The sequence below is a fragment of the Pseudopipra pipra genome, chromosome 5 (genome assembly GCF_036250125.1).
Source record: "Pseudopipra pipra isolate bDixPip1 chromosome 5, bDixPip1.hap1, whole genome shotgun sequence".
Lineage (NCBI taxonomy): Eukaryota > Metazoa > Chordata > Aves > Passeriformes > Pipridae > Pseudopipra > Pseudopipra pipra.
This window is the reverse complement of record NC_087553.1, coordinates 6008686-6035555: the sequence shown is the minus strand read 5'-3', so window position 1 is coordinate 6035555 and position 26870 is coordinate 6008686. Positions and strand designations below refer to the sequence as shown.

Genomic DNA, 26870 nt, shown 5'->3' with positions numbered 1-26870 from the left:
CACCTTCCACAATCTATATTGGTAAAGGTGCTTTTGAGATAGATGTTATGGGCTTTGTAGCTCATCTACAAAATCAAAGGTAAACAAAGAAAGTTCTAAAACTGCATTCATGATAAATCAAATCTGGATGACTATATTTAATTATGAAATGTAATACGTGGCACTTAAAAAAAAATGAACTGGGATTTTGTGCCATAACCAAACCAAAAAGACTGTATCAGTTAGAAACCTACTCCAAAGGGAAATTAAAGGTCTAGTTGTTTGGCTTCAGACAAAATAAACATACAAAATACACAAATACACTCCATAAATCCAGCAGACTATTAAAAATAACCCTGATAAACAAGGATAGTCATGGGGAAAATTAGCAGTGTTAATCTGATTTACTTGTAGGGATTTTCTGCTGTCTTGATCACTTTGATCAATTGATTGCTATTTTTCTTCCCTTAAAAAGCATTGTTTCTACAATATATCTGTGCACAGAATGAAATGCACAATTTCCTCTCCAAATGGTAAATACCTATTTCTTTCCAGAATAATCCCACTGAAACTGGGAAAATGTATGCCTTGGTCTTACCCAAGAGGAGCTGACCTTATACAAAGGTGTTTTATCAGGATAAACTAGTATTTTCCAAATATTCCAAGTCTTTTTGAGAAAAGAACAAAAATAATTCTGGTTCCACAGAGGGAGGAACCTCCCACACATCCTGTTGGCTGGACAAAGCTGCACAGAAAGCACCTGGTCAGAGAAGCAGGAAATGGGCCTGGAATTGTAGTTTCCAAAAATACCTGTATTATTACCAAACTAAGGGAGTAATTTCTCTATGCAGACTCAGAAGAGAAAACTTGGCTTTTTCTTCATTTTACTGTAAGACAGACACAGCTTATACCAGCTTGCCAGTGATCCTTAAATATAAATACTGTTGTTGAAATAGTCCTTGGTTTCCACAATATCAGAAAAGAAGTTATCTATTACATACTGAACCCCAAAAACATGACTCTTTAGCTTTTGCAACTCTGAAGTGTGCACTTACATTTTGGTAAACATTAGTCAGAGAAATGCAATGTTTAGTTATGTTTTCTTCTAAAAGTTATGAGGCACAGCTGCACAAATCATATGGGAACACACAGTAGTACAGTGAGTTTCATTGTAATGGTGACATCTTTGCTCCCAGTTTCTGTTCCTTAAATCAGGATGGGAGTGCATTTATGACAAGTGCCTGACTTTCAGGGAAATAGGGGCTGCAAAAACAAGTCTGTCATTCAAATGTTTACTCAAGTCCTCACTTGTGAGCTTTCCCTGGTAGGTCAAAATACGCCCTTTAAAGCCAATGAAAGCTGTTTACAATGAGCAGACAAAACGTGACTGCTTAATATACTTAGTTTTGCTGTCAGAAAACAAGCAGTACGTTTTCCTGAGGGAAGATGAATGCCAATGTAAACAGGAAAAATTAAAATTTTCTTGCTGGCTGGCTATGTTGGTTCAGAAAGTACAACTATAAGAAATGTTCAATCTAAGTATTTATCTCATGGAGTGAATCTTTGCAGTTTAGAAAATTTCTTTAAATAGCCTATTCAGCACAACATTTATTTGGTAGGAAACTCTCTCTCGTGACTTACTTTGTTCTATGTATGCCACCTTCAAGAATTAATTTTCTTCTCTGCACAGCTAATTAAATTAAAAATTAAAAAGTAGATAAATAGTAGGCACAATAACATTAGACCACTACATTTTTGTCTGCTATAAATATTCAAACTATAACATATTGAATGACTATTTTTTTAAGCACTGAATTGCAATGAATAGGTTGCAAATTACTAAACTATGAGATTTATAAACAACTTCCAACCTGTAGCATAGAAAATAAAACACTGAAATTGGACAACAGAATACTTTTGTAGACCTCCATACCACAAAGCTTCCTAATTTGTGTGATTTTAAGAACTGACAGCGCTTAGTTTTTTAAAAAAAAGCAAATAACATCTGCAGATTATGTACAAGAACTCTGAACACTGTTTAAGTATGAAAAAAAAATATGAAGCAGAGTAAAGAATTTCCTGATCTTTCTAACAGCAAATAATTGGAAACAGATCTTAGTTTTAAGTACAGTAGTGACCAATTAATTACTTCGATCATTAGAATTTTAATAACACATCTGGATATATAAAATTCAGAAAGGACTCTTTAGGTGACTGTGATATACACACATATACTTGTTTAAATCAGTATTACACAGCTTTCAATATTTTCAGACTTTCTGAATTATTGAAAAACTGTTTTTATTAAATTGGGGCTTTTTTTTTGCATTCTATCTGGAAATAATATAAAAAAATCATCCCTGCCAGTCATATAAAATAGAGGAAACTTCTCTTGTTCTTCCACTCACATATTTGGAATGCTTTTAACATACCTCTGAAATTTCAGTCAACTTTGTAATCACATCACACACAGAAGCAAATAACAATCATGAAAGTTCCTCAGAACTGCTCATAAACTGCACTTTAGGACAAAGCTATGTTTATATTCACTTTATTCAGGACCAGCAAACTAAAGGAAAGTGTGTTCGGCGAATGGGCCAAGGCCCCACGTGAAGTCCACACGAGCTGGAGCAGGGATAGGCCCAGCCTTTCTTTATCCTCCTAAAAGAGCAGCATGTAACCATCAATCAGGTCTTTAAGCAAAAATATTCCAAGAGCACTACAGTAGTACAGGGAACTGCTATGTCTATGTCTCACAGTCCAGGGATCAAGGTTTTGGAGCTCTCATCCCAGGCTATAGTTTACAGGACATTAGACTCTACTTCTTGCCTGATCCCCAGGTAATAAATACAGGTGTGAGTCTATACACACACATACATGTAAGAGCCTACATACAGACATGTGCATGTATGCCACCACGTCAGCATGATGTTTTAACAAAACAAAACTATCAACCCTTGTAAAAACCCAGAGCTGTTCCACCTAATAAGAGGGAACACCTTCACAAACATTCAGTATAAAACCAAACACTAGAATTTTTAAACAATTAATGCAAAAAGCTGGTAAATGCTCCCCAGCATTTACTACCACAGGCATGGGGAGCCTCAAGGGCTGGACTATGGGACTTAGTACATCTTGGGCCACTTAATGTGCTGGGGCTTGTCACAGCACTGGATGTTTCCAGAGCAGTCAGATATCAGGGACCATAATGCAGGGCCAGAGGGGACAGGACTGTGAACATCAGGCAACAAAAGATGATAGTAACAAATGACTTCAGTGAATCTTGAGCTTACATCAAAATGAACAGATTCTCAAAGACAATAGTTTTCTTACTCTTTACTCATCTCACTCTAACCAGACTGTAAGATTTTGCTTCCCTCTCCATCCATGTCTCAGATACAGGTGGCACACATATATGCACTGGATGCAAAACAAGAATAACATTTATTTCTCTGACAGAAGTGGAAGCAGTGGCTTGCCATTTAGTCATCCTTCAGTGCCCACCTCCTTTTTACCTGTGTGCTTCACTTCACCTCTGTCCCCTCACTTCCCACCCCACCAGCACCAAGGTAAAGCATTGTTTTGCCTTCCTGACACTTATGTGCAAACACAGGCATAGCAACTCTACATGGTGAAATATACCTTCAGGCAATTAATAAAGATAAATTTCTGGACATAATGTGGATGTATCTTCGCTGGAGAAAGCAAGTGTGGCTAATAGTTGTAGCAAGTGTATTCAAATTTGACTTAGAACAATTCTTCAGCGTGTTATGAATATTTATATAAACCTCTACAAGTCTGATAGGTATAGAAGATGTCTTTGAACAGATAGAACAGTCTTACTCTAGTTCAGTTTCTATGCTTCATAAAGGTGGCTGTTACAAAATAATCATGAAATAATAAAGAATGAAATTCCTGACTGTAATTTCCTTCACGTCTTAGATACCCAGATTCTTAAGATGTTACCTGTGGCAACATAAAAATACCATTTTTCTAGTATCAAATTCTTCATATAATATAAAATGGAGAAAACAAACTAAAGACTGTGGTACATAACTTAAATTGTTGCCAATACAGTGCTGTATATCCGTAAGAACTTGGGATTATATTTGAAGTATGAAATGGCATAATGACAATGCATGGCTCATCTTTCATTTATTGTTTAAAACCACCTCTTTCTGTTCCAGTTTACTGGGGTTTTTTAACTTGCAGTGTTCTTTATTTGAAGGTGAAAACAAGTGCCAGCTAATTCTCTGCCAGCTTAAGTGAGGAAGGTAGGTTTGTCCTTGCCATCATTTTAGCACGATGATATTCCTGTTTTTTGTTAAGTAACTTTCTACTAATTCAAATAATCCCCTGCATTTGTCCATTCTCTTCTCTAAGTGGCTGTTAAGCTCTATATACATCAATGATATGCTGGTTTCATGGTTGGTAGGTCTCAACACTTTTGGAAATGCAACAGGAATTTTCTATGGTTTACTTTCAATCTATACGTTATGTTGACACAAATGATTTCTACAAATAGTTATCATATCAATCTGTTTTTAAAAAGACTCATTCACAATCCTTTCCAACTCAAAGCAAATATTAATATTATTTATTTACTATTATTTACAATATCATGTTAGACTACATTTATAATGCACTGCAGATCTTGTGGCATTGCCAGATCCAACTTCTATAAACTGTTATGGAAATTCTTCCAAGAGTCCAAGCACAAATACAGCTGTAAATACTCATTAATATTTTAAAATATTTGTAGCAAAACTCTAACTGCCAAAACCACAATTGTATTTCTTAAACTGATATCACAACTATTTTATAGTAGTATTTGTGTGTTAATTTTTTTATTAATTATATAACACTTAATAAAAAAAAGCTTTAATAAATAAATTGCTAAGCAATTACAAGCTACTTTGAAAATTGATATATTGATGAAATGTAATTTGTATTATTAGAAAACAAGGTGGATAAGAATCAGTTTATGGCCCCTTTTCTGAAGCATTTAACCACTGCTAACCAGGTACAAACATTGGTGTGCCCACGTCCTGTGGTTTGAAAGATTCTACAAACTGATTTTCAAAACAACGATGAAAAGTACAGAGGGTATGTTACCTTTGCAAGTTTATAACTGGGATGCCCCCATCACTCAAAGGACAACAAAGGTCACAGTATCCCAGAGAAGAAAACAAGGCATTTACCCTGAGTTCTTTCTAGGAATTCCTTCCATAAGCTGCTACATTTTAGCATAGTCCATAAACTATATTTGTTACTCTTACAGGTACATGGGCTTTGACCAAGGTCCATTTCCTCTGCCTGTTATGTAATCATATAAAAGCTATTATGTCGAATGATTTGAAGTTAAATACATCTTTCACTCCCGTATACAGGCAGTCTTTCTAAATCCTATGCCAGAAAAATGTAGATGATTTTTTTTTTTTAAATGAATGGATATGTGTCAATTGATCAATATGAGAAAAAAAAAACTGACTGAAACACTGGTATACAAGAACTCTAGGAAATTAATGGAACTTATGCTCCTTCAGGATAAACCAAAGAGGATTTCGTTTTTTTGAAGATGATATTTTCATTGTTTCAACGCTTAATGAAAACTTCACGAGGGCAAGACAGGTAAACAGCAACCAGGCAATGACATAATGGCAATGAGCTCCAACTCTGTGCATTCTGGCAAAATTCCATTCCTAGCAAAAGTGGAAATCCAAGAGATTAAGGACAGATGAACTGCTATTGAAGTATCTGCAGGAAATGACTGTCAATTCAACATGGTGTGATCTGTCAGCATCTCTGAGGAGCCTGCAGTAGATGGCCTGGATGGTCTGCTCTAGAGGTCCTATTGACCAATTTATTTATGACACAAGTTATTTTAATAGTAGACCTACTTTCACCTTCCTCACAGCTTATCCTTTGTCAATAGCTGACTTCAGCTATGCTCAAACATCCTTATGGATCATGTTCTGCACTGGATTCTGTTTAAATGTCTTTGCAAATAAAACAAATCCTGCTAAAAGGAAATGTCTCCACACAGAATTACGGAAGGCACTCACCCAACAGTAAGGTTAACTAGTAGCAGAGTAAAACTTCTGAAGGTAAATCCTATTTACCATAATACTACTCAACCCATAAAATCGGGGAATACAGAGGCAGTGGCCAAATGCATTATTTCTACTTCCTTCTCAGGACAACATTATCAATTAAATTCAAGTAGAGTGATTTTATTTATTGAGAATACTGAAACTGTACCTCGGGTGCTACTGCTGTATGAAAAAGGTTTTTAAAAATTACTTTTTGTTTATGTTTTTATAAAGAGCTTCAAAGGGGAGAAATGTATTATATTTTTCTCCTCCAACTGAACACAAAACAAAGTTCTTTGAGTTACATTTTACTGTTTATACACAAGCATTAAACTATCACCATATAGCATTAACAGAACAACTGAAAACAACTTTCAGAACATTACAAGATTTCATAACAAGTCCAACACAATGACTGCAAATCATTCTCAACAGAAACTGCACAATAAAGTCATCTGTTAACATAAAATAGCATCTGTTAGTTATACTGAAATGTTTTCAATGAACTGAACTCCGATCACAATTTGAATCTGACAGACTGTATTTATGCCCCCGTCTTTATGTTACTGTAAAAAGAAATGCTGTAAATTTTAACCAAAATGATAATTTCTGCTTTTTGGCTTGAATGAATTTAAAGGTCTATAAATATATATATGAAAAGAAATATATCGTAATAACAAATTGTTTGGAAGAAATGAGTGAAAGATCTGAAAATCTAACTCCTGATTCTGTTTTCTTGTGCATTTTAAGACTTTACCAATTTCTCACTGCATGAAGTGAAACCCATTAGCCACTGGTAACTCACCCTTTTCTGTTCTTTAATATATTCCATCAGTTCCTCTCTTGTCCTTTTCACTGCTTCTTCAATTGCCTTTTCACTTCGTTTCTGCTCCTCCATTAATGCTTCCTTGACAATTTCCTTTTTAAAAGAAAAACATTTAACTGTAAATGTAACAAGTCTTTCACAAATGTAATAAGAGTCATCTCTTTTCTTCCTACTAAAATTATTATCACCTCCACTCTCCTTCTTCAATAATAGTCATCCTAAATATATGCAGAATCTTTAAAAAAAAAATTACAAATTCAGTATTTTAAATAGCGAAGGGCAAAATAAATGAGGAAAAAAGAGAGAAATAATAATTTTAAAGGTGTATTAATAGAGCATAACGTTCCCTGAGAGCAGAAAAAAATAAAGCAGTACAGGTATTACTTTCCAACAGAAGCAGGGATGGCAGGGATGTACCAGCTGCTGTTACTAGACCAGACTATTTCAGCTGGAAGAGACCTACAAGATCATCTGGTCCAACTGTTTGAGCCCTTCGGGGCTGACCATGGATTTTCTAAATGCCTCTGACACACTGACAGGCCTGGGGCATCGACCACCTCTCTAGGAGCCTGTTCCAGTGTCTGACCACCCTCTCACAAAGAAATGCTTCATAATGTTCAGCTTGAACATCCCCTGATGCAGCTTTGAAACATTCCCACAACACCAAAGTTTGTTTCAAAACTATAACCAGAAAGTTTGTGTCCAAGCTTTGGGAATTGCCAGGGACGTTCTGTACACAGCAGTAAAAAAAACAACAGAGGATACCCACCCAGCCCTGCCTCTAAATTAGCATTACTCTACATCAAAAGCATTACAGTAGAGAAAACCAGGAGCCACTTCTTAAAACATCTCTATCACCTGCAGCACAACTTATCTGGTTATCAACTCAGGAAACAAATTCCTCCTCTAAAGTCACTGCCCCAAAACTTAAGTCCCAGGTTCCCAAAGCCACTCATGAAATAAGTAACAACATTATTGAGCCAAAGGGTTCTGCTTCCAAGATTCAGGAGAACAAAGTGACAAACTGAGATTCCTATAAATCCTGAAAATCTAACGTTCTCAGAAACTATAAACATTCAGTAAAAATAGTACCACATAGTATTAAATGATTTGTCAGGGAGATTCTTGAGATAGGGAGATGGAGAGTGTCTCAGAAATCAGGCAGTGGCCTTGGCAATTCCTATGCTTTTGTCCTAGATATTCAAAATTGGAAGTAGCAGAAGCACAAGAGGTGCACCTGCAGAATTAAAGAGGAAATGATGGAAAAACCCCAATGGTTAAAAAAAGGATCACAACAGGATTTCTAGTGTATTTATTCACACACATTTAATTTTTTTTAAATCAAAATTTGCAGAAAATGAGAGGTAAATATACATGGATTCCTTATTACTCTTCACTGATTAGACATAACACTGTTACCCATAGGTTTGTTTATAGGTTTACTTGACTGCAGAGTAATATAGACATTTTTTGACACATATTTACAACTTTGATTTGTGGGAGAGAGGAAGGTTGGCTGGAGAACAGGTGGAATTCTAAGGTTTTGGAAGTAGAAGATATTTAGGCAGTTACATAATTCATCTGTACATTTAAGATCAGAATTTTACAATATGCTATTAGTGTACAAGATGAAGAATATCATCACTGAATTGTATAAAACTCCATTTCTAAAAGAAGTCTCTTCAGTAGAAGCCTTTCAACTGAAAAAGAAAGTTCTTTTTCTTACCTTTGGCTGTTTGCTCCTTTTCAGCCAAAATGGAATAGTTTCTGCAAAACTACACTTTTGCTATTTTTATAACAGAAATAGTCTAAAATGCCAAATTTAAAATATGAAACTATGTAGTCCCCACTGTTCTGGAATCCAGCACATATGAAAACCATAGTTGTGAAAGGTGATTATAATTTTTTTCTATTTTAATTCAGTTTACCAAATAAAAATCCTGAGAAAAAGGTTTCTTTCACTACAGAACTCTGGCAAGACTAACAAAAAAAGTGCAGAAAGTTACATATTACACAAATACGCTGTTCTTGTAATTATATTCTCATGCCAGTTTAATTTGTCAAAATGTCCCAAAATACTGTCCTATATTAGAACGTAAAAAAATCCCATCATGTATCCCATTAAAGTCTTCAATGCACACTAAAGAACTGATAAGGTGCTGTATCTTAATATATAGAAAATTTTACATTAATAAAATACTTACAATCAATTAAAGTATCCTCAATATGATAAAAAGGTATCCTTAATACGATACTTGAAACACTATATTATCCAAATAGATATTTGGACTATAAAATCCAAATAAAAATACAATTAATTCTACAAGTCTATTAACAAAAAGCAAGAAAACAGAAACCCCTAGCAATACCTTTACAGAAGACTAGTCTAATACAGCAAGAAAAAAATAAAACTTGAAAGAATTCTTTTCCATTTCCAATGACAAGTTCCTAAAATTAAGACCAGTATTAAAACTCTGAAAAACACACAGCTATGGATAACAGTGAAAGCAAAGTTGTATAACATCCTGTGGAGGCAATGAGCAAGGCATTCCAGAATTATGTTAATTTTTACTCTTTGTTATCATTATTTATTTCTAGAGTAAGAAGTCAATAAAAAATGTTATTTTCTAATATAACCTATCTTTACTTGTTTTATCATTAATAAAACATTACTGATTACTTCTGTAGTTTTAAATAAAGAAGTTGCCTTAACTTTTTACTTTCTTTTTTTTCCTTTGGCAAATTCAGAATACTTAGAAAATCTTATAGTAGGGTTTTATAATAAGGAGATCTAAAGGTTCTCCTAGCTTACCAAGAAATTCCAAAGAACTGAAGATTTAAGAATTCACACAAGTCCCTCATTGTTTTTCAGTGCCTCACTCTACAGCATAAATATTAGATTTTTCTATATATTCCCATCATCCAGCAGTTCAGAAAAGTTTGAATAATCCATCATACTCAAAAAGTCACGGTGCTCAGGTGACTCAGATGCTCCAGAGACTGGGATTGGGAAGCATCATTCCTATTTTCAAAGAGGGCAGAAAGGAAGACTTGGGGAACTACAGACCAGTGAGCCTCACCTCTGTTTCTGGGAAGGTCATGGAACAGATCCTCATGGAAGCAATGCTAAGGCACCTGGAAGACAAGGAGGGGATCTGAGACAGCCAGCACAGCTTCACTAAGGGCAGGTTGTGCCTCACCAGTCTGGTGGCCTTCTATGATGGAGCAACTGCACTGGTCAACAAGGGAAGACTAACTGATGTCATCTAACCAGACTTCTGCAAGGCCCTTGACACGGTCCTACATGACATCCTTATCTCCAAACTGGAAAGACCTGGATTTGAAGGGTGGATAAGGAATTGTCTGGAAGTCCAAGTACAAGGTACTACACCTGGGCCAGGCTCAACACCAGACATAAGCACAGACTGGGAGAAATCCTGCCAAAGGCTCTGGACAGGCTGGGGGTGCTGGTGACAGCAGCTGGACATGAGCCCAGGTGTGCCCAGGGGGGCAAGAGGCCAATGGCACCTGGTTTGGATCAGCAATAGTGTGGCAGCAGGACCAGGGCAGGGATTGTCCCCCTGTGCTGGGCACTGGTGAGGCCACACCTCAAATCCTGTGTCCAGTTCTGGGCCCCTCACTGATGGAATGACATTGAGGGGCTGAAATGTGTCCAGAGAAGGGAACAGAGCTGGGGAAGGGTCTGGAGAAAAAGTCCTGTGAGCAGCAGCTGAAGGAGCTGGTGGGGCTCAGCCTGAAGAAAGGGAGGCTCAGTGAGGACCTTCTCGCTCTCTACAACTCCCTGACAGGTGGGGGTTGGTCTCTTCTCCCAGGTAACAAGACACAGGACAACAGGAAACAACCTCAAGTTGCGTCAGGGGAGGTTTAGACTGGATATTGGGAAAAATTACCAGAAGAGTTGTCAAGCATTGGCACAGACTGCCCAAGCAAGTTGTGGAGTCACCATCCCTAGAGGTATTTAAAAGATGTGTAGATGTGGCACGTAGGGTCATGGTTTAGTGGTGGACTTGGCATGTGGTGGATCTTAAGGGATCGTGGTTTAGTGGTGGATCTTAAGGGTTTTTTCTGTAGGGAGAGGTACAATTTTGGAAGAATTTGTGATGGAAAGCTAGAATTCGATTTTGTTTAGGAAGACTGTAAAATGCCTTCTCAAATGGGTTAGATTTTTTTTTTTTTCCTTCCTTCTGCATTTCAGGGAGAGCTATGAGCAAGCCATCTCCCTGGTACGCAGAGAGGTAAAATATTTGCAGACAAGTACAAGGCCTCCTTGGGCCAGAGATGGTGGGGGAGGAGAGAGAGAAGATACAAAAAGCCTTGGAGAAGTCGGGGCCTTGCCTTTTTCCCCTGGGGCCTGGTGTGCAGGGCAGCATTGTTAAAAAGTGGTCCTTCCATCTGAAATAAACCTTTTTTTTATTCCTTCCACTGCCTTGGCATTCTTGGGAAGAATACCTGCATATGTTATACCTTACATTTCCAACCTAAATGACTCGACGATTCATCTACCACATTCCAGTTAACCAAAATAAATACTGATACATCTTCCAAATATATAAACATTTCACTATTTCAGATACTGATTACCTATATTTACCATCTGAAAATCATCCCAGCAGTTACTGTCAACAGACAGATCATGCAGCCATCAGACTGGACACTCTCATAGGACTGCAGAAAAAGACTCGTCCTTTAGTGGGCTTCATCCCAACACTTGTATTTCCCAGCCTGCTGGCAATTCTCCACAACACTTTTTTTTTTGGTGATTAAACTTCACCAACCATACTCTATGATGAATCATGTGGATCTATTTCTCTGTGATTTGAATGTCTGTTTCTCATCTGAGTATAAATGTTACCCTGTTTGCTAAATTCAGGAGAAATTAAACAGTACCATAAAACATACAGCCTTCTTCCAGGATATGTCTTAAAAAACAGGTACTAGAACAGCTGACAACACTACTGAACTGACTGACTCGGTTTGGACTGTCCCTTACTTGCAGTTCAAAATGGGCAAACATTGACTCCTGTGCAACAATGACAGACCCCTCAAGATTATCAAAAGACAACTTTGCTTTGATATCAACAAACTGGAAAGAAAACTCCTTTATCCCTTTTATCCAGTTTTCAGAAGGCTTCAAAGCACAACCATCATACAACACCCAGTTTCCTAGTCAGCTCATCTAGGTACTTCTGACCTTAATCAGTGATATTAGTTTTTCCTTCTGTGAAAAGAACCCTCACTCCTTCTTCTATATAATATTTCACAAAGTACTCTTCTCTAAGTACTCAAAGTCACTGTCTTTGCTCTATTTCTGTCATTAAATATCAACTATATAAAGGTATTTAAACTTGGATACTACCTATTACTACTGTTCAACAGTCTTCACTGCATGTACACCCGTCAGCATGTGCTTACTTTTACTTCAACTCTTTCTTTGTTGTTTCCTATTATGCTATATTTACCTTTAGATTTTATCCTAAAAGATTCCAGGGCCCTTACTTCATCTTTAACTAAAGAGGGTACAGCATTATTTGAGGCTGTTAGTGAGAGTCCAGGAAATGGGAAAACCTCGTTTCCCATAAGAAGGTGGGGAAGAGCACTCCACAAGCTGCACTTGAGGTGCAACTGAGGTGCAATTCTTCCCCCCCCCACACCCTGGTTTTTGTTTAGTATTTGATCAGAGGTTGGAGTACTAAATTATAGTCACAAAGTTAGCTGCTTTACATGACTGTATATATGTGCTTGACATGACACCAGTTAGAAGATTAGAATACCTAATAAAAAATAAAATATCAAGTATTTTTTCAAGTACTCAATTGATAAATCATATTCAACCATATATTAGGAATGACAACCACACAATCACAATATATAAATCTGCAGGAAGACAGAAAGAAAAAACCACTGTACTGTATATACCAGAGAACTCCAGTCAGTATTTAAAAATAAAGCAAGCCATATGTTGGTTTGCAATTTATAGGAAAATTCTTTTGTTTCCACACAAGGATCAGGTGGCAGTACTAAATTTTATCTAGGAAATGCAGCCACAGACTGCAACGTTTGTGGTTTTTCAGAAAATAGTAACCCTCAAATTATAACGTCTGTGGTTATAACTACTACAATCTACTTCTGAAGTCAGACATGGTTAAAGTCTGCATGCAGTGAACTGTGCCTTTTCCAGACTTTGCAAGCATATTAAAAAAATAAACTCATCTAAGGGCAGGGACCTCTTTCCACTCAGTGCTCCTAAGTTGTGCCATTCCTCACACACTCAGGATTACACAACATTTTCATTTGAAGTGTCTCCATAAACACTGGCCACACTAATGTTTCTGCAAGAAGGCGGAAAAACCAAGAAGAAAGTGAAACTGGAAATAATGGTTGGCTATCCTCTCAAGAGAAATGCAAGCAAACACTCCCACTGAAAGGTGAACAATATGTAAAGGCAGTAGAAATTGGAGATGTCCTTTGAAGAGCAAGTTCTTCTCCAGCACATCATTTGATTATTGACTGACTATTTGGGCAGGAATCAAGATATAGAGAAAAATCTCAACAACTTCTTGTATGAATCCACTAGATATCGGACATGAAGAGCAATGTTACAATAGTCCAAGCCTGTTGCTGAAAAAATACCTTTTCTTCTTCCAAAGATTAACACTCTCCCACCCCATCAAAATACTACAAAGTCTAAAAAAGTTGTTCCTGGAATTACATTACAAAATATGTAATTTTTCTGGGTATTTCAGAAACAGAATAAATGGAGTATTTCAATGTGACTCCTCCATCAGCTTCAACAACTCTTGTAAAAGATGGAACAAATAACAAATGGACAAAGAGACACTGATAAACTATTTTGTATTCACTTAACTGGCAATGTCCTCAAAGCTCTGTATATCATAGATGCAAAGAGAAGGAAATGAAATTAATACTGTATGTCACATGGAAATCCTCCCAAGTCAAAAAGCATCACAGAAGAAGAGCAAGCAATGCCAATATCATGAATATTTTATGGGTAAAAGTTGGTTTTCTGGTAACAAATACTATAAATACAGTGACTAATGATGAGAAAGAGACTACAAACCCTGAAGCAGAGACAAAAAGCAGTTTATAGCCTATTTAACAATGAAAGAGTGATGGAGTAAAGGGATGGAAAGTTACAACTATAATTACGGCAGTATTTTGAAAGGAAAATCTATAGTTAGGATAGAAAAAAAAGATGCATTAATAAAAATATAGGAAAAGTGGGAGCTTGGATGAAAACTGTACCTATGTTTTTAGATATGATATGTCATCTCCTACACATTGATGCTTAAATACCCAGCACCCAGTAAACAATTATATTTACAATTAGATCTGAAACAAAACCACTGTGTACAACAAACAAAAAAAATTAAGACAAATAAGTAGATACACAATATGAAATTAATTCACAGATTTCAAAATCAGGAAAGGTGCATGAACTTGCAAGCCATGTTCTCTATTTTTTTAAGATAATGAGTCTGTGGGGGCAATAAACAAAATTCCATAGTTTTGACACCTAAAAAATGATATGACAAGGAATCTATCTGCAAAAGTAGTTTTATTGGAAAATAAAAAGTCAAGACAAATGTATAGTCCCCATGTATTTTATTTTTTCCCTTATACTATCCATCAAAATATTCCATATATATTTACTGATTTGATGCAGGAAAAAAAGAGAAGTGTTTTTTACACATTATAGGGCTACGAAAGGGCCATTCCGCAGCTAATAAATCTGACTGAAAGCTGGGGTGGGAAATAACTTTGTAGAAAAACTTTTTTACTTATTAGTTCTTACAACCTTCTCAACCTTTCTCAATGAGGGAAAATATTTAGACAAATAATAATTTTCAAGAAAAATTTGACAGTTAATTTTAGCACTAGCAGAAAAGAAACAAACCCCGGTTCTTTAGGTATAACAATGGCTTTGTGTTTTCACTTAGATATCTTTTATTCCCTTACATATGACTGGGTGTGGAAACCCTTGAAACCTTCTATACAATTGATTCAGGCTTGCCAAAACTATCAAGAGAAGCACTCCCTCAAGCAGATGAGCATAAGAACCAAAAAGGTTTTAGTAATGTAGCAGGTAAGGAGCCATTCATCCTCTAAGATTAAGCACCAGGTGTTCTAGATGTTTTGCTTTTACCTTCTAAGCAATGGCATATACTGGTATTCATAAATTCATAAAAAGCATTAAACATATTTTAAAGAATATTTTTTTTCAACTACCTATGTGTTTACCATTAAAATTTTATGAATACATTCCAAGTTCATAAATTACAAATTTATTGTTCTGCTAAAAACACCACCACCTGAACCTTCAGAAGTGTGAACATATTCAATTGTCTTTAACGCTTAGAGATTTACTTAGCATAGACTTTGGGAAGTTCACTTCTTTTTTTCCCTTTTTTTATAGGCCTTTTAGTTAACTTTTCTTGCAGAAATATTTTTTCCTTGTATATCTCAGTATATCTCAGTTGTGGCTTGGCTGGATGTAACACCGCAGCCTCAGTTTTCCTGAAGTACTTTCCCATTGGTAAGATCATTTTGCCTTAGTGCTTTTGCTCATGTCCAAGAGGAAGCAGAGTTTATGTTAGTTCTTTTAATAAATTAAAGGCTCTTTTTTTTCCCCCCTAAATATTTGCAGCCTTCAGAACACTTGAGTCTCTAATGGATCTGCTGTGTGGATTATGGCAATGATGAACTCAGGCTCTTCTCCCCCTGAGAATTAGGGTAAACTACACTAGATTATCTACAGTATTTTAAATTCAAGCCTTCAGGAAATGACAAAGGTGATTCTTTGCTTCAACTGCCTTAGCAGAATTATTAATTTCAAGCTATGAGATAGACTTAAATTTCTAGGGTTCACCCTGCAGCTGCCAGCTTTCATTTTACTTTTAATGAATTTATTTTAAAACAAATATAGTAGTGCTTTAGCTTCTTTTGTTAATTCTCTCCCCCCCACCACCAATTTTGCCTCCTTTATGTAACTGAGTATTTAGCTTTGTAAAATGATAACAACTGCCATGCAGAGAGCTCTGTGCATTACAGGTATGGGAGGTACAGCTACTCTGCACTGCCCACAAATTATAAATACAATATAGCATCCTTCTACTTTATTCAAAACTGTATGGATCTCATCTTCCTATATCCCCGAAGAATTTTTGGATTTTAGCTTTTTCAAAGAGTAAAAAAAAAGTAAAGTAAATGACAATAGAGAGCATTGTCCATTGTTTTTTCACTGAAGTTTATAGTTGCACCCCAGGAGTTCCCCTGCAATTTTGAATTCTGTGGGGAAATGCTTCTGCCTCAGTCAAACTACCTTTTATACTTTTTCCTTATCTAGAGGATATCCACTGTTTATTCAAATAAGTGTTCTAGAAAAAAACATCCTATTGGAAGAATTTCCCCAGGTATTCCTCTCAACACTGACAACTACCAGACACATTAAACTGTCTTTGCAGGGAAGTTGCCACTGTAAAAAACACAATACATTGTATGGAAAACAGAAAACAAACTACTGGAGACATGCCAGGCTACATCTGCCCTGCTGAATAGATGAGTTCCTAATCTGTAATGAGTTTCCAATATGTTGGAAAAGGATCATGAGGTTTCTGTGCAAAAGAACATTATCTTTAATTAAAAGACTACTCATTTCTACCAAGGAGAGCTTATTCCTCCTGATTTAAAATGCAAGCCCACCTTTCCCAAACCTAAGAATACTCTTCTAAATTAAAAAAAAAACAAACCACCAAATAACTCTTTAATAAAAGCACAAAGCACCTGAATAGCATGTGTATAAAATCTGAAGATGCTGCCAGTCTCAGGGAGAAGGAAAGTAATCTGGACTTTTAATACCTTCCAGCCTCACGAGAGCGCTCTAAAAAAATTTTGCCATTTCCCTGGTGATGTAAAATATCTCATTTATCCCTTCAGACCTGAAAGGCTTCAAAAATAATACCTTCAACTTAATTAAAAATCCTATGTCTCTAAGTAAAGAGCCCAAGTCACTGAAACAGTCAAAGCTTTCATGAGAACAAATGCAATATTCATGTTACTCTAATCCTTTAATTTCTTAAAGGAAAAAAAAGAAGGGGGTATGTCAAGGTTGTTCCATCAAGTTGAAATATTAACTCAGTATGTCTTAGTTCCTACTTTCACTGTAAATTTATCTTTATTCTGCTTTTTCATATTTGGTAAAAAAAAATATTTGATATTTATCATGATTTAGTTATTAAACTGTCTCCAAGTCCCCAGAATTTTCTCTGGTAATGTTCAATTAAGAAAATAAATCTTTCATGGAAGTAGCATCTCCTTATCTGCAGACTTGACCTCTATCTGACTAAGGACAAACACTTCTTTTAGGACAATGTTTTGTCAAGCATGAATATCTAACAAGTAGAAGCAATCTGCATAAACTTCCAGATTTGCATCCACTATTGTTCTCCTTCCTGGCCACTCTGCAACAACACCACAAAAAAAAAGTCTAAAAAAAAATGACTGTATCATCCCTGCAAGGTAGATTAATCTTTTCTTCTTTTAAATACATTATTTAAAAGATGAAGGGAAATTTCACTACCCGATTCTGCACAACTGTGATCTTGAAAGACTTATTGCTCTTATGCTAAAATTGCCTGACCTAAGAAATGCTACCTACCATATTTAATGTGGGGTTTTTGTCCTTTTGCTTTCTCATATATAACCATATAACTTCCAGTGACTGTTTTTAAAAACTGGCAAAAAACCCCAAAATATTTTATTTTATAAAGGAAATTAGTGGATAGTAAATTACTTCTTTAGAACAAAGAATCAAAACCCCTAATCATGTTTTTCTGGTCTAGGAAGTAAAGGAGAAGCCAACAAATTAATTCCATTATAACACAGATTTTTATTTTCCCTTGTGTTCGTAATTTAAATGCTCTGCAGATACACAATGGTGCTGTAGTTTTTAAAATATGTCTTCTATCAACTCATGCCCCATGCATATGACACTGCCTTTTTCTTTAATGGGTTTGCACCTCAAAGAAAAGAATAAAATTTTGAATGTTTTCAAATTTTTCCATTAATTATTCCTAGAGTTAATTATGGGCACTGTGACTGAAAGCCATCCTGCCACAGCTGTTTGCAGAAGACTACACTGACCCTTTGTGATCTTTCAATGTCACAGACTTAACAGTATTAGCAAAGGAAACGTCTTTAATAATATGCTTAATTTCTTTGGTTTAGTTCAAATCAGTAAAGCAAATCTCTTCAGATTAATTTATAGCAAAATAAAATTTTAATCTAGGTTTCTATGACAATTACTCGTGTGATACAAGACAGAGAAGTCAACATAAAAATATCTTTTCTTTCTCACACGGATTATTTCCTCTGTGATAAACTGAAGATAAACTAAAAGAAGAGACACTTTATTAAAAACAAGTCAGGTTTCCCTTTCCTAGTGTGAATTTCCAAAATCATGGCTTAGTCAGGAAATTCTCTTGAAATAAAAATACCTCTCTTAAACCTCTTTTTATATGTCTGATACCATAAAGATTATTTTGCACGTTCACTTAGATTCAATGGCACTAAGTTGTTGCATTAGTTGGTACTAAACATAATGACAGTATGGGGTGACAATATTGAAGCAGGAACCATGAAGAATTACACAGCAGAGCATCAAGAATTAAATGAGGCAAATTTTATATTTCATTGTCTAAAATGTTAGACAATTGCAAGAGAGTCAAGAGTGCACTTACAGTTCCAGAAAGAGAAATCTTATGGAAAACAAAATAGAAGAGTGTAACTTCATATATACTATACATTTATGTGAAAGAATTCTGGAAATTTTAAGAAAAATGTGCCTTTTTCCGTAATAAAAAATAGGTTAGGTATTTGAAAAATGAACCTAACTCAAAGGAGAAACTTTTTTAATTTTTTTTAATTTATTTTACTTTTTTTTTTAATTACAACTGAATAAGAGAAAGTATTCCTGTTACAATCAAAGTTGTCAGAGCTATTCAGTATTAAAAGAAATGGAACTAATGATGGTATTAACGACACAAGACTACATAAAGCACAAGATATTTACAGGACAATTATTCCCAACATTCTCCAACACCTCCACGTTGCTACATCAACATAGTCTGTGTCTCTCCTGCCCCTGGGACACTTAACATGCTCCCCAAATCCAGAAATATGGAACCCTGGCTGAAGTCCTGCACCCAGCTATGGGACTCCTTCACCAAAAAGCTTCAGGATCCATCAAAACCCTTCTCAAGCTTCATTACCAAAGTCATCCTCATGTTAATCTCCTCATGTTCCAGAAAAATCACTGTCTTTTTCTTTACTGTAGTAAAAAACTGCTTTATTGCTCTCCCTTCTATCAACAGGTTCTCTGCACCACTGGTATCAATTCTCACTCTGGAGAGTCAAAATGATTTGTATCTAACTAAACCCCAAGCAATTGTTCTCAGCTCGAATTTATCTTTGAAATCAGCTGTTTACCTTTTTGTCCTAAAGAAGAGTTTGAGTGCCTGAAGGCTTACTGGAAGTCTTAAAAACTGACATCTTACCACCTGATACCTTTACATTCAAAAGAAGTAAAGAAGCCATATAAAAAGTAAAATCACTCTATTTGCATTAGAAATGTAGCAAAACAGATATAATATTGGCATAGCATCAAAAAACAACTTTTTTGTGCAGCTGATTATGTAGAGTTAATAATTCTGTTTAACACAGGAAAGGGAAATGGGATCAGTTTCCAAGGACTTAATTTTTAAGTTTGCGTGATAAGCTATTTTACTTCTATTTTACTTCAAATCCTAAACTCTTATTTTGTTTTGTTTGTTTGTTTTTCTTATTCAGTACATAAAATATAGTCATGTCAAATTCTAACATGTGAATGAAACAAAAATTCTTTACAATTCTGATGACTGTAACATTCAAGTATGTCACCAAGAAATCAGTGAATTTACAGGCTGTTCCTCCAAACATTTCCAGCATCAGAGACTTAGAAAATCAACTTTTGGAATAGTAATTTAACTGTTATTATAACATATTTAATTTGCAATTCCTAAAATTGCTAAAAGCAATGTTGGGAATGTCCCTCCCATTTTGTATTAGGTGACATACAATTATCCTTATAGAAGCACCTCTCTAATGAGTAACTCTAGAAATTCTGGTTCATTACTGGCTTAGGCTTCTGATTTTTATAACCCTCTCCTTATTTTATACCTGTTCTATAAGGAACACATGTAACATCTTTACTATTCCACGGATATAAAAAGTCACCTAAACGGTTTACAGCACAAATGCCACTCTCTGAGTTGGTTCCTTTTGAAGTCAGGGGACAAAACCAGGCACTTAGAGGGCATGATTTATCTCATTTCAATCTGTGTGCCTCTAAGTGTTCCAGGAATTTTATTCTTTACGTGTCAGCCTCTCTCCATACAACAGTCTAGATGAAAATAAACTAAAAAGATTGCTGTGCATTGCAAAGATCGACTATGTGCACTGATGAATGACAAGATGTCACAAGAAAATCTACCACAACATTTGGAAGACATTGAAATGCAAAAATAAAATACATAAAGCAAGTCCACTGGAAGGGTAAAATATACCAACCTGATTCTGCTTTCTTTGTTCCTCCATGGCTTCCGAAACAGCCTGGGCAATCTTCTCTTTATGACTATCACGTTCTGCTTCCCACATTTTTCTTTCTTCTGCATGAATCTTCTCCATATTCCTCCTCTCCTCCTCTACTGCTTTCAGAACAGCCTCCTGCACTGCTTCTTTCTCAGCCTTTCAAACAAATGAGGCACAACGAGATGACCAACACACCCAACACAAGTGCCTAACTCAAATATATTACCTTCTCCTAATGAGATCTACGAGCTGATAAGATACTGGACATGAGCATTTTCTCTTCTGAACTATCAACTTAAATTTGTCTGAAGCAGGTATTGCCTCCAGACAATGACTTGTGTAGTTACAGAAAGGAAAAGGAAGTTACAAGTAAGGCTCTTAAATTCCCCTCTACCAAAACTACAGTATCTCATAACTAGTTTGCTTAGCAAAAAATCATGCAGCAAAACCCACGTAAAAGTAGGCACATCATGGGCCTGCCATGATATTCCTGTGTAGGAGATATTCCTGTTCTTACCTACAAACATCTGAAGTGCCAAAAGTCTGAGCGTTTTCTGAGGCAAAGCAGCCACACAGATACATCTATCAGCACGATAACTATTGCATAATATCTACAAATAAATTATGGCAAACTGAAGTTCAAAATAAGCAGATATGGGCCAAAACCCCACATTTGCAAACCCCTCAATTTTAATAATCTTACGGGTCATTCCAATGCCCCTTGGAGGTGATTATAGATCTGGGCAAGTGAAGTCAGAAATGGCAAAAAATATGATGTTCATCAGATACCTCCACTTACAAATAAAGCTGTTTCTTGCAATTCACTGGCACTTGATTTTTCACTTAGATATTTAAAAATATAGTATTTTTTTAAAAAGCCCTATTAAATCAAAGTATTCTACTATACACATTTTCCTGTAGATGTCAACCATGTAACAAATGTTTCTTGTGTTATCGAATGTTATTCAGAGAGGTGCTCAGCTAGTGTTCATATAATACACATAAAAATATACAGAAAATTCTAATATAGCCTTATGAGCTGCACTAGGTAATATACATCACTCGTTTTCCCAGATCATTACATGCAACTGGATTCTACAACAGTATTAGAAATGAAAGATAGCTTCACATTTACAAAATTACTGTCCTAACACCAATGCACTTACTAATGAAGCAGACAGAAGAAATCATATTTTAAAAACTGAAAACTCACTTTTAGTCAAAAATCCACTTAAATAAAATAATTGAAAACCTGTTAAAATGTCCCTGTTTTAATGATTTATGAAATAGTTCTCTCCTAATTGAAAACAACCATATTTAACAAAAGTTAAGTAAGACACAATGATAATTGTCTTACTAAGATGAACACTTGACCTCCTACCCAGCTCTTCAAATCGAGATGCAATGATGTTGAAAGACCACAAAACCAGATATTTTGGTGATGGCAATACCTGAAAAGCAATATTGTGACTTCTTGTCATAAACAACTGAGAGGTTATCTCCCACAGAATTTACACTGACTCTCTGTATCAAGGCATAGGATATAGCAGGTATGTTCATGATTAATGGAATTAGCTTCTCTTAAACACAGATGAGAATGCAGAGTTTGATAAATCTGGTTATGAAATAAAAACGAGTTGCTGAACTTGGCGTTTCTAATGACACACGTGGAATCCACATTGCACATCTACTAATTTAACAAGAGATACCTTGGCAGCAGCTGCCACAGCCTCCTTACTTCTTTGTCTTTCTTCCTCCAAACATTTGTCCAGCACTTCCTGCAAATGTTATGAAAAATTAAACTGCAATACACAACAGAGGAGTGGCTCAAAATAATTTCAAACTGTCAAAGTGCTTAAGAAAGTTTCCTCTTCCTGTCAATAAATGTGACAGGATCATTCCCAATGATCTCCATGGTGCTGATCAGATCGCTCTTTTTTTGTTGTAAACAAAAGCAATACCTTGTGCTTTTGTGACTGCTGCATCAAAGCTTCTTCTATCTTTTCTGATAAGACTTCCTTCTCTGCTTCCAGAATGTCAAGAAGTCGCTGATGCTATTGGGAGAAAACATTCATATTATTGTAACCACAGTCTGCTACTAAAACAGATGCAAAAAACTCATCCAAGGTTTCTCAGTTGCTTACAAAATGCCTTTCAATGTAGATTAAGTTAAATTACATAAACAGCACTCCTTTAAATGATTTCATGTAAAGAAAAAAAATACAATAATAAGAAATGTTTAGCTTCCTGAATATCTAATATATCCTCTAAGTCTGAAGAGTATTAGGAAAGAAGTCGAAAAAAGCAACACTTACCCAAATACAGATAAGATGGTTTAAGCAACACCAAACTTTAAATATTTTAAACAGCTGCAGAATTTAAATCACGCTTTTACTACATCTCAGTTATATGTATAGAGAGCAGAAGACAAATGTATTCTTTTCAACCATTTGTGATATCATGAACTTTGAAAACCAGGGAGAAAATGGACACGGAAATAAAGTGACCATGTAGTCTATATCACAACTCACTTATTTGTTTTTTTTCACTATATAAAGTAGAGCATTTGAAAGATACAGGTTCTGTCTGTAAGAGTAAAGCTGTTTTTCAAAACTAAAAATTATTACTGGAAATGATTGATGCTAGGTATTTGTCATGAGAGAATTTCTAACAAGCCAGTACAGTTTTTAACATGTTATTTAAGAGATGATATATCATAACCTTAAAGTACAGCATCATTACACAATAATATTTTACAAGATCACCAAAAGGAAAGTGTTACAGTAGAGTTCTTATTAAAATAAGTGTACATAAAGAACATAAATTTTTTACACAAACATTATGCAGGCAAATACCCCTTTCACCAGAATTTCTAATAAACAGTCATTTCTGTTTTACAAATTTTATTATTTTTTAATTTTAAGTGTCTCTAATGGCAGTTAGAAATACATTACCAAACTGCACTACTATGTTCTGAAAAATATTTTTTCATTTGAAGAATAGAAAACTTCTAGACTGCTTTATAAAATAAAACACCTATCTGCCTTTCCAGGATAAACATGTAAAGAGGTATTTCCTTGTGAATTTACTTAAAATAGGTCTGAATGTGGCAGACATATTCTAATGGAAAACACCTGTGGAAGGAATAGTGAAAGTCATGGTTCTACTTAATGATGTGTAGCTCACTTTTCTTGTGGACACAGTATTTTCAGACATTACCTTGAACCATCAGAGCACTTACAGAAATTGCTTTTTTCCAGTAATTCGAAGGTGAAAAAATGAATGGATTTTATTACCTGAATGATCTCCACGACTGTTCACTTGACTAACTGCACAAATGTGTTATTTCACAATGACAATATAAAACAAACATACGCAAATATTTTCGCAGATATATCCACAAAGCTTACTAACGTCAAGTAAAAGACTGAATCTTTATTTGCTTGTCAAGAATCAGCATGGGAGTTTCTAAGGAGAGCTTGTCAGAGAAAATCACCTCTATCCTTAAAGCCCCATCAAAAGAACAGCAGTCAGCTTGTTCAAGCACGATGAGAGTTTCTAGACTAAGCCTATCAGCCAGATAATTCCAGTCTGACTCTGACCATCAGATTTCTAGGTTAGATATGCAGACTGTAACCACATTTCAAGTTGCCATAGTGGGCCAGCTACAAGATGTATTTCACAACATTCTCAATGGGACCACAATTTTCAGCTTTTAAACTTCAGGGCAGTTTTAAAGTTTTATTTTACATGTATGTATAAGAAGACATCCAAGCCCATCCTGGAAGTCCTGAAACAATGCAGACATTTGCATTAATACATGTATTATACATGGCCAATGGAGAAAACTAATGTTAATCCTCCTTGCTGATAAAAACAGTTTTATGACTACAGCCCTCCATGTCACTACACAGCAGTTCACTTTTCATAAACCTGTGGGAGACCTACAAACCTGAAAAATGCAGATATTGGGATCAAAACTTTTTATCATACAGACACCTGAAAAATCCTGATCTCCCTTGCTGCAAAGAGAATGCACAACTAAATCACAGAATGGTTTGGGTTGGAAGGGACCCTAAAGTTCCCCCCTGCCATGGGCAGGGACACCTTCCACTAGACCAGGTTGCTTCAAGCCCCATCCAAACTGGCCTTGAGCACTTCCAGGGATTGGGCAGCCACAGCTTCTTTGACCAACTTCTGCCAGTTCTGACCACCCCACAGTAAAGAATCTTTAAAATTCAATTTACTGCTTTTGCTTGAGACTTCTAACTACAAAAAAGTTGCGCAGTAAGTAAACAATTACCACAAAAATGAAGGCTGCTGTGACTGTATTGTGATTAGTTTGACTGAGCAAGGCTCTCCTATCCCCTTGGTAGATTAGATCTAAATGGTATTACATTTGGAGATCTGTGGAATTCACTGACATTGAGTAAGAACTTTATTAAGAATTGTATCTGTTTATAAAAACACACTAGTCCATATTTTTCAAGATAATAGAGGTAAGTACTTGTGAGCATATTTAGAGTGCTTTCAAAAGAACAGTTAATGACTTCTGCCATAATTCAGTGCAATTTACTTTACATTAAATAGCATCCCTACTTCTCATGGAAATACAAAATTTAGCATTTCACAACTGTAAGTCTCTTGTGAAAAGCTCAGCATGTCCTTTCCTATTATAATATGAATGCTTATTCATGTGGAATAATCCTCCCAGAGATGATTGCCTTCATATCTGAACTTCCAAAAGTTCATGTATCATCTCAAATATTGCAACAGCTGTCCATAAAACCTTGTAAAGCAAAATCTCTTTTATTAGACCTGCACAAATACCTGGGAGAACTGTTTATTCGGCTTCAGAATCTCTATGGTGTCAGTTTTGCTTTTCAGAGAGAAGCATACCTTAAGCTATTAAATTATATAAATTAGATGAAAAAATAAGTAACCAGAAACAGAGAAAATGGAATAAAATATTGCACAAACTGCTCCTCCCTGAAAAAGGTCTTGAGTCCAGAAAGCCTATATGGCATAGACAGCATGGATATGACATAAAAGCTTCCATTCTGCATGTAATTAACATGCAATTTAATTACTTATCAAGCACTTTTTTCCCAAGGTACTATGCCCCACAGTTTTATCAGCCTTCATAGGGAGCCATAGAAACTCCTTGAAAGTTGTGCTTACAAAAATGATGTAAAGCAAGCTTGGTGGTATTATTAACCCATGTTCTAAAAAAGGATGCACCTCAATGCAGCTGAATTCCTCATTACAAGGCACAGTTCTTTCAAAGGCATGTTCAGGGATCTTGGTTATGTATATCACTTCAGCAGGAAATCTAGGAAATTAGGGACAGTAAAGGTTTCTGTGCCTTCCCTCTTCTGACAATGAGAGAAATTTTAGTATTTCTGTATAATGACAGCAGTTTGACCAACTCAGAAAAACAAGCAGTAATTCTAGAAAATGATTAATGACTGTATGAACAAAATTCCAAGCTCTTAGTTTAAATGTCTCTGCATAGAAAATTATTGTAGCCCCTCTGGAACTATTCTTTAATTAGGGCAACCAGCTTTGCTTTCAGATTTTAAAGAAATCTATATACCCTCCAAGAAGAAGTTACTATACCACAGAATCATGTGGTAGGTTACATTTTTAGATGTATGAAGAATGACTTTGGAGTCTTGGACTTAATGGCCACAATGAACTTTATATACAGTCAGTGCTTCCTCAGTGGGTTTTTCAGATGACTTTCATTAAAGGGAGTTGAAGGTTAAAAACAAACAGAAGGTGACAGTTTCACTTCAGCACTTACACATTTGAGACCTTTCAAGTGCCTTTGTATTTTTAGCTAACAGGAATAGGATGTTTTAGGTTCATTTACTTGGCTTGTAGATTTTTGTTGAACTATAGTAAAGGCCTCTTAACCATAGAAACCATTGCTGAATTAAAGATCGTACACACCAAATTAAATGCCTACAGCTAAGCAGACTTATAACCCCCTCCCCTTCTCATCACTAATTAAAGCCATAGGAATGATGTGAGATGGACCAATCTCATTCAGCATTTCCAGTTTCCACAGGTAAGAATTATGAACATGTTCCTCTCTCTGTTAGACAGTATTAAAGGAATAAAGGAACAGCTTTGAGACTTTAAGTACCACTCTGAGCTACATATACACTGAATTTTGATTCCCAAGCATTGGAGAGGCCACTTTCTCTTAGGCTTATCTGGGCATCCATGTTGGAGGTCTCCTGGTAACTGTGCCTGGATAGGCACAATTGACAAATGTGTCAAGAGAATATTGCCTATGCTTC

The 26870-nt window shown here is 35.7% G+C and overlaps 1 protein-coding gene across 8 annotated transcripts in view; it reads right to left on the bottom strand.

Annotated features, from left to right (window-relative positions):
- The window catches only part of CCDC91 (coiled-coil domain containing 91), a 119591-nt gene that overhangs the window by 18205 nt on the left and 74516 nt on the right, over nt 1-26870 (bottom strand). For 3 of the 8 annotated variants that reach the window (XM_064654268.1, XM_064654269.1, XM_064654270.1), the window contains exons 9-13: nt 22524-22616; nt 22272-22340; nt 20542-20718; nt 6877-6990; nt 4914-5681 (exon numbers count right to left, since the gene is read on the bottom strand). In XM_064654268.1, coding sequence (XP_064510338.1) covers nt 5502-5681; nt 6877-6990; nt 20542-20718; nt 22272-22340; nt 22524-22616 — 633 coding nt within the window. In that variant the 3' untranslated portion in view covers nt 4914-5501. Of the gene's footprint in view, nt 1-1633; nt 1670-4912; nt 5682-6876; nt 6991-20541; nt 20719-22271; nt 22341-22523; nt 22617-26870 lie in introns of those variants that run through there. The other 5 variants (XM_064654271.1, XM_064654276.1, XM_064654273.1 and 2 more) reach the window with 3 other exon arrangements.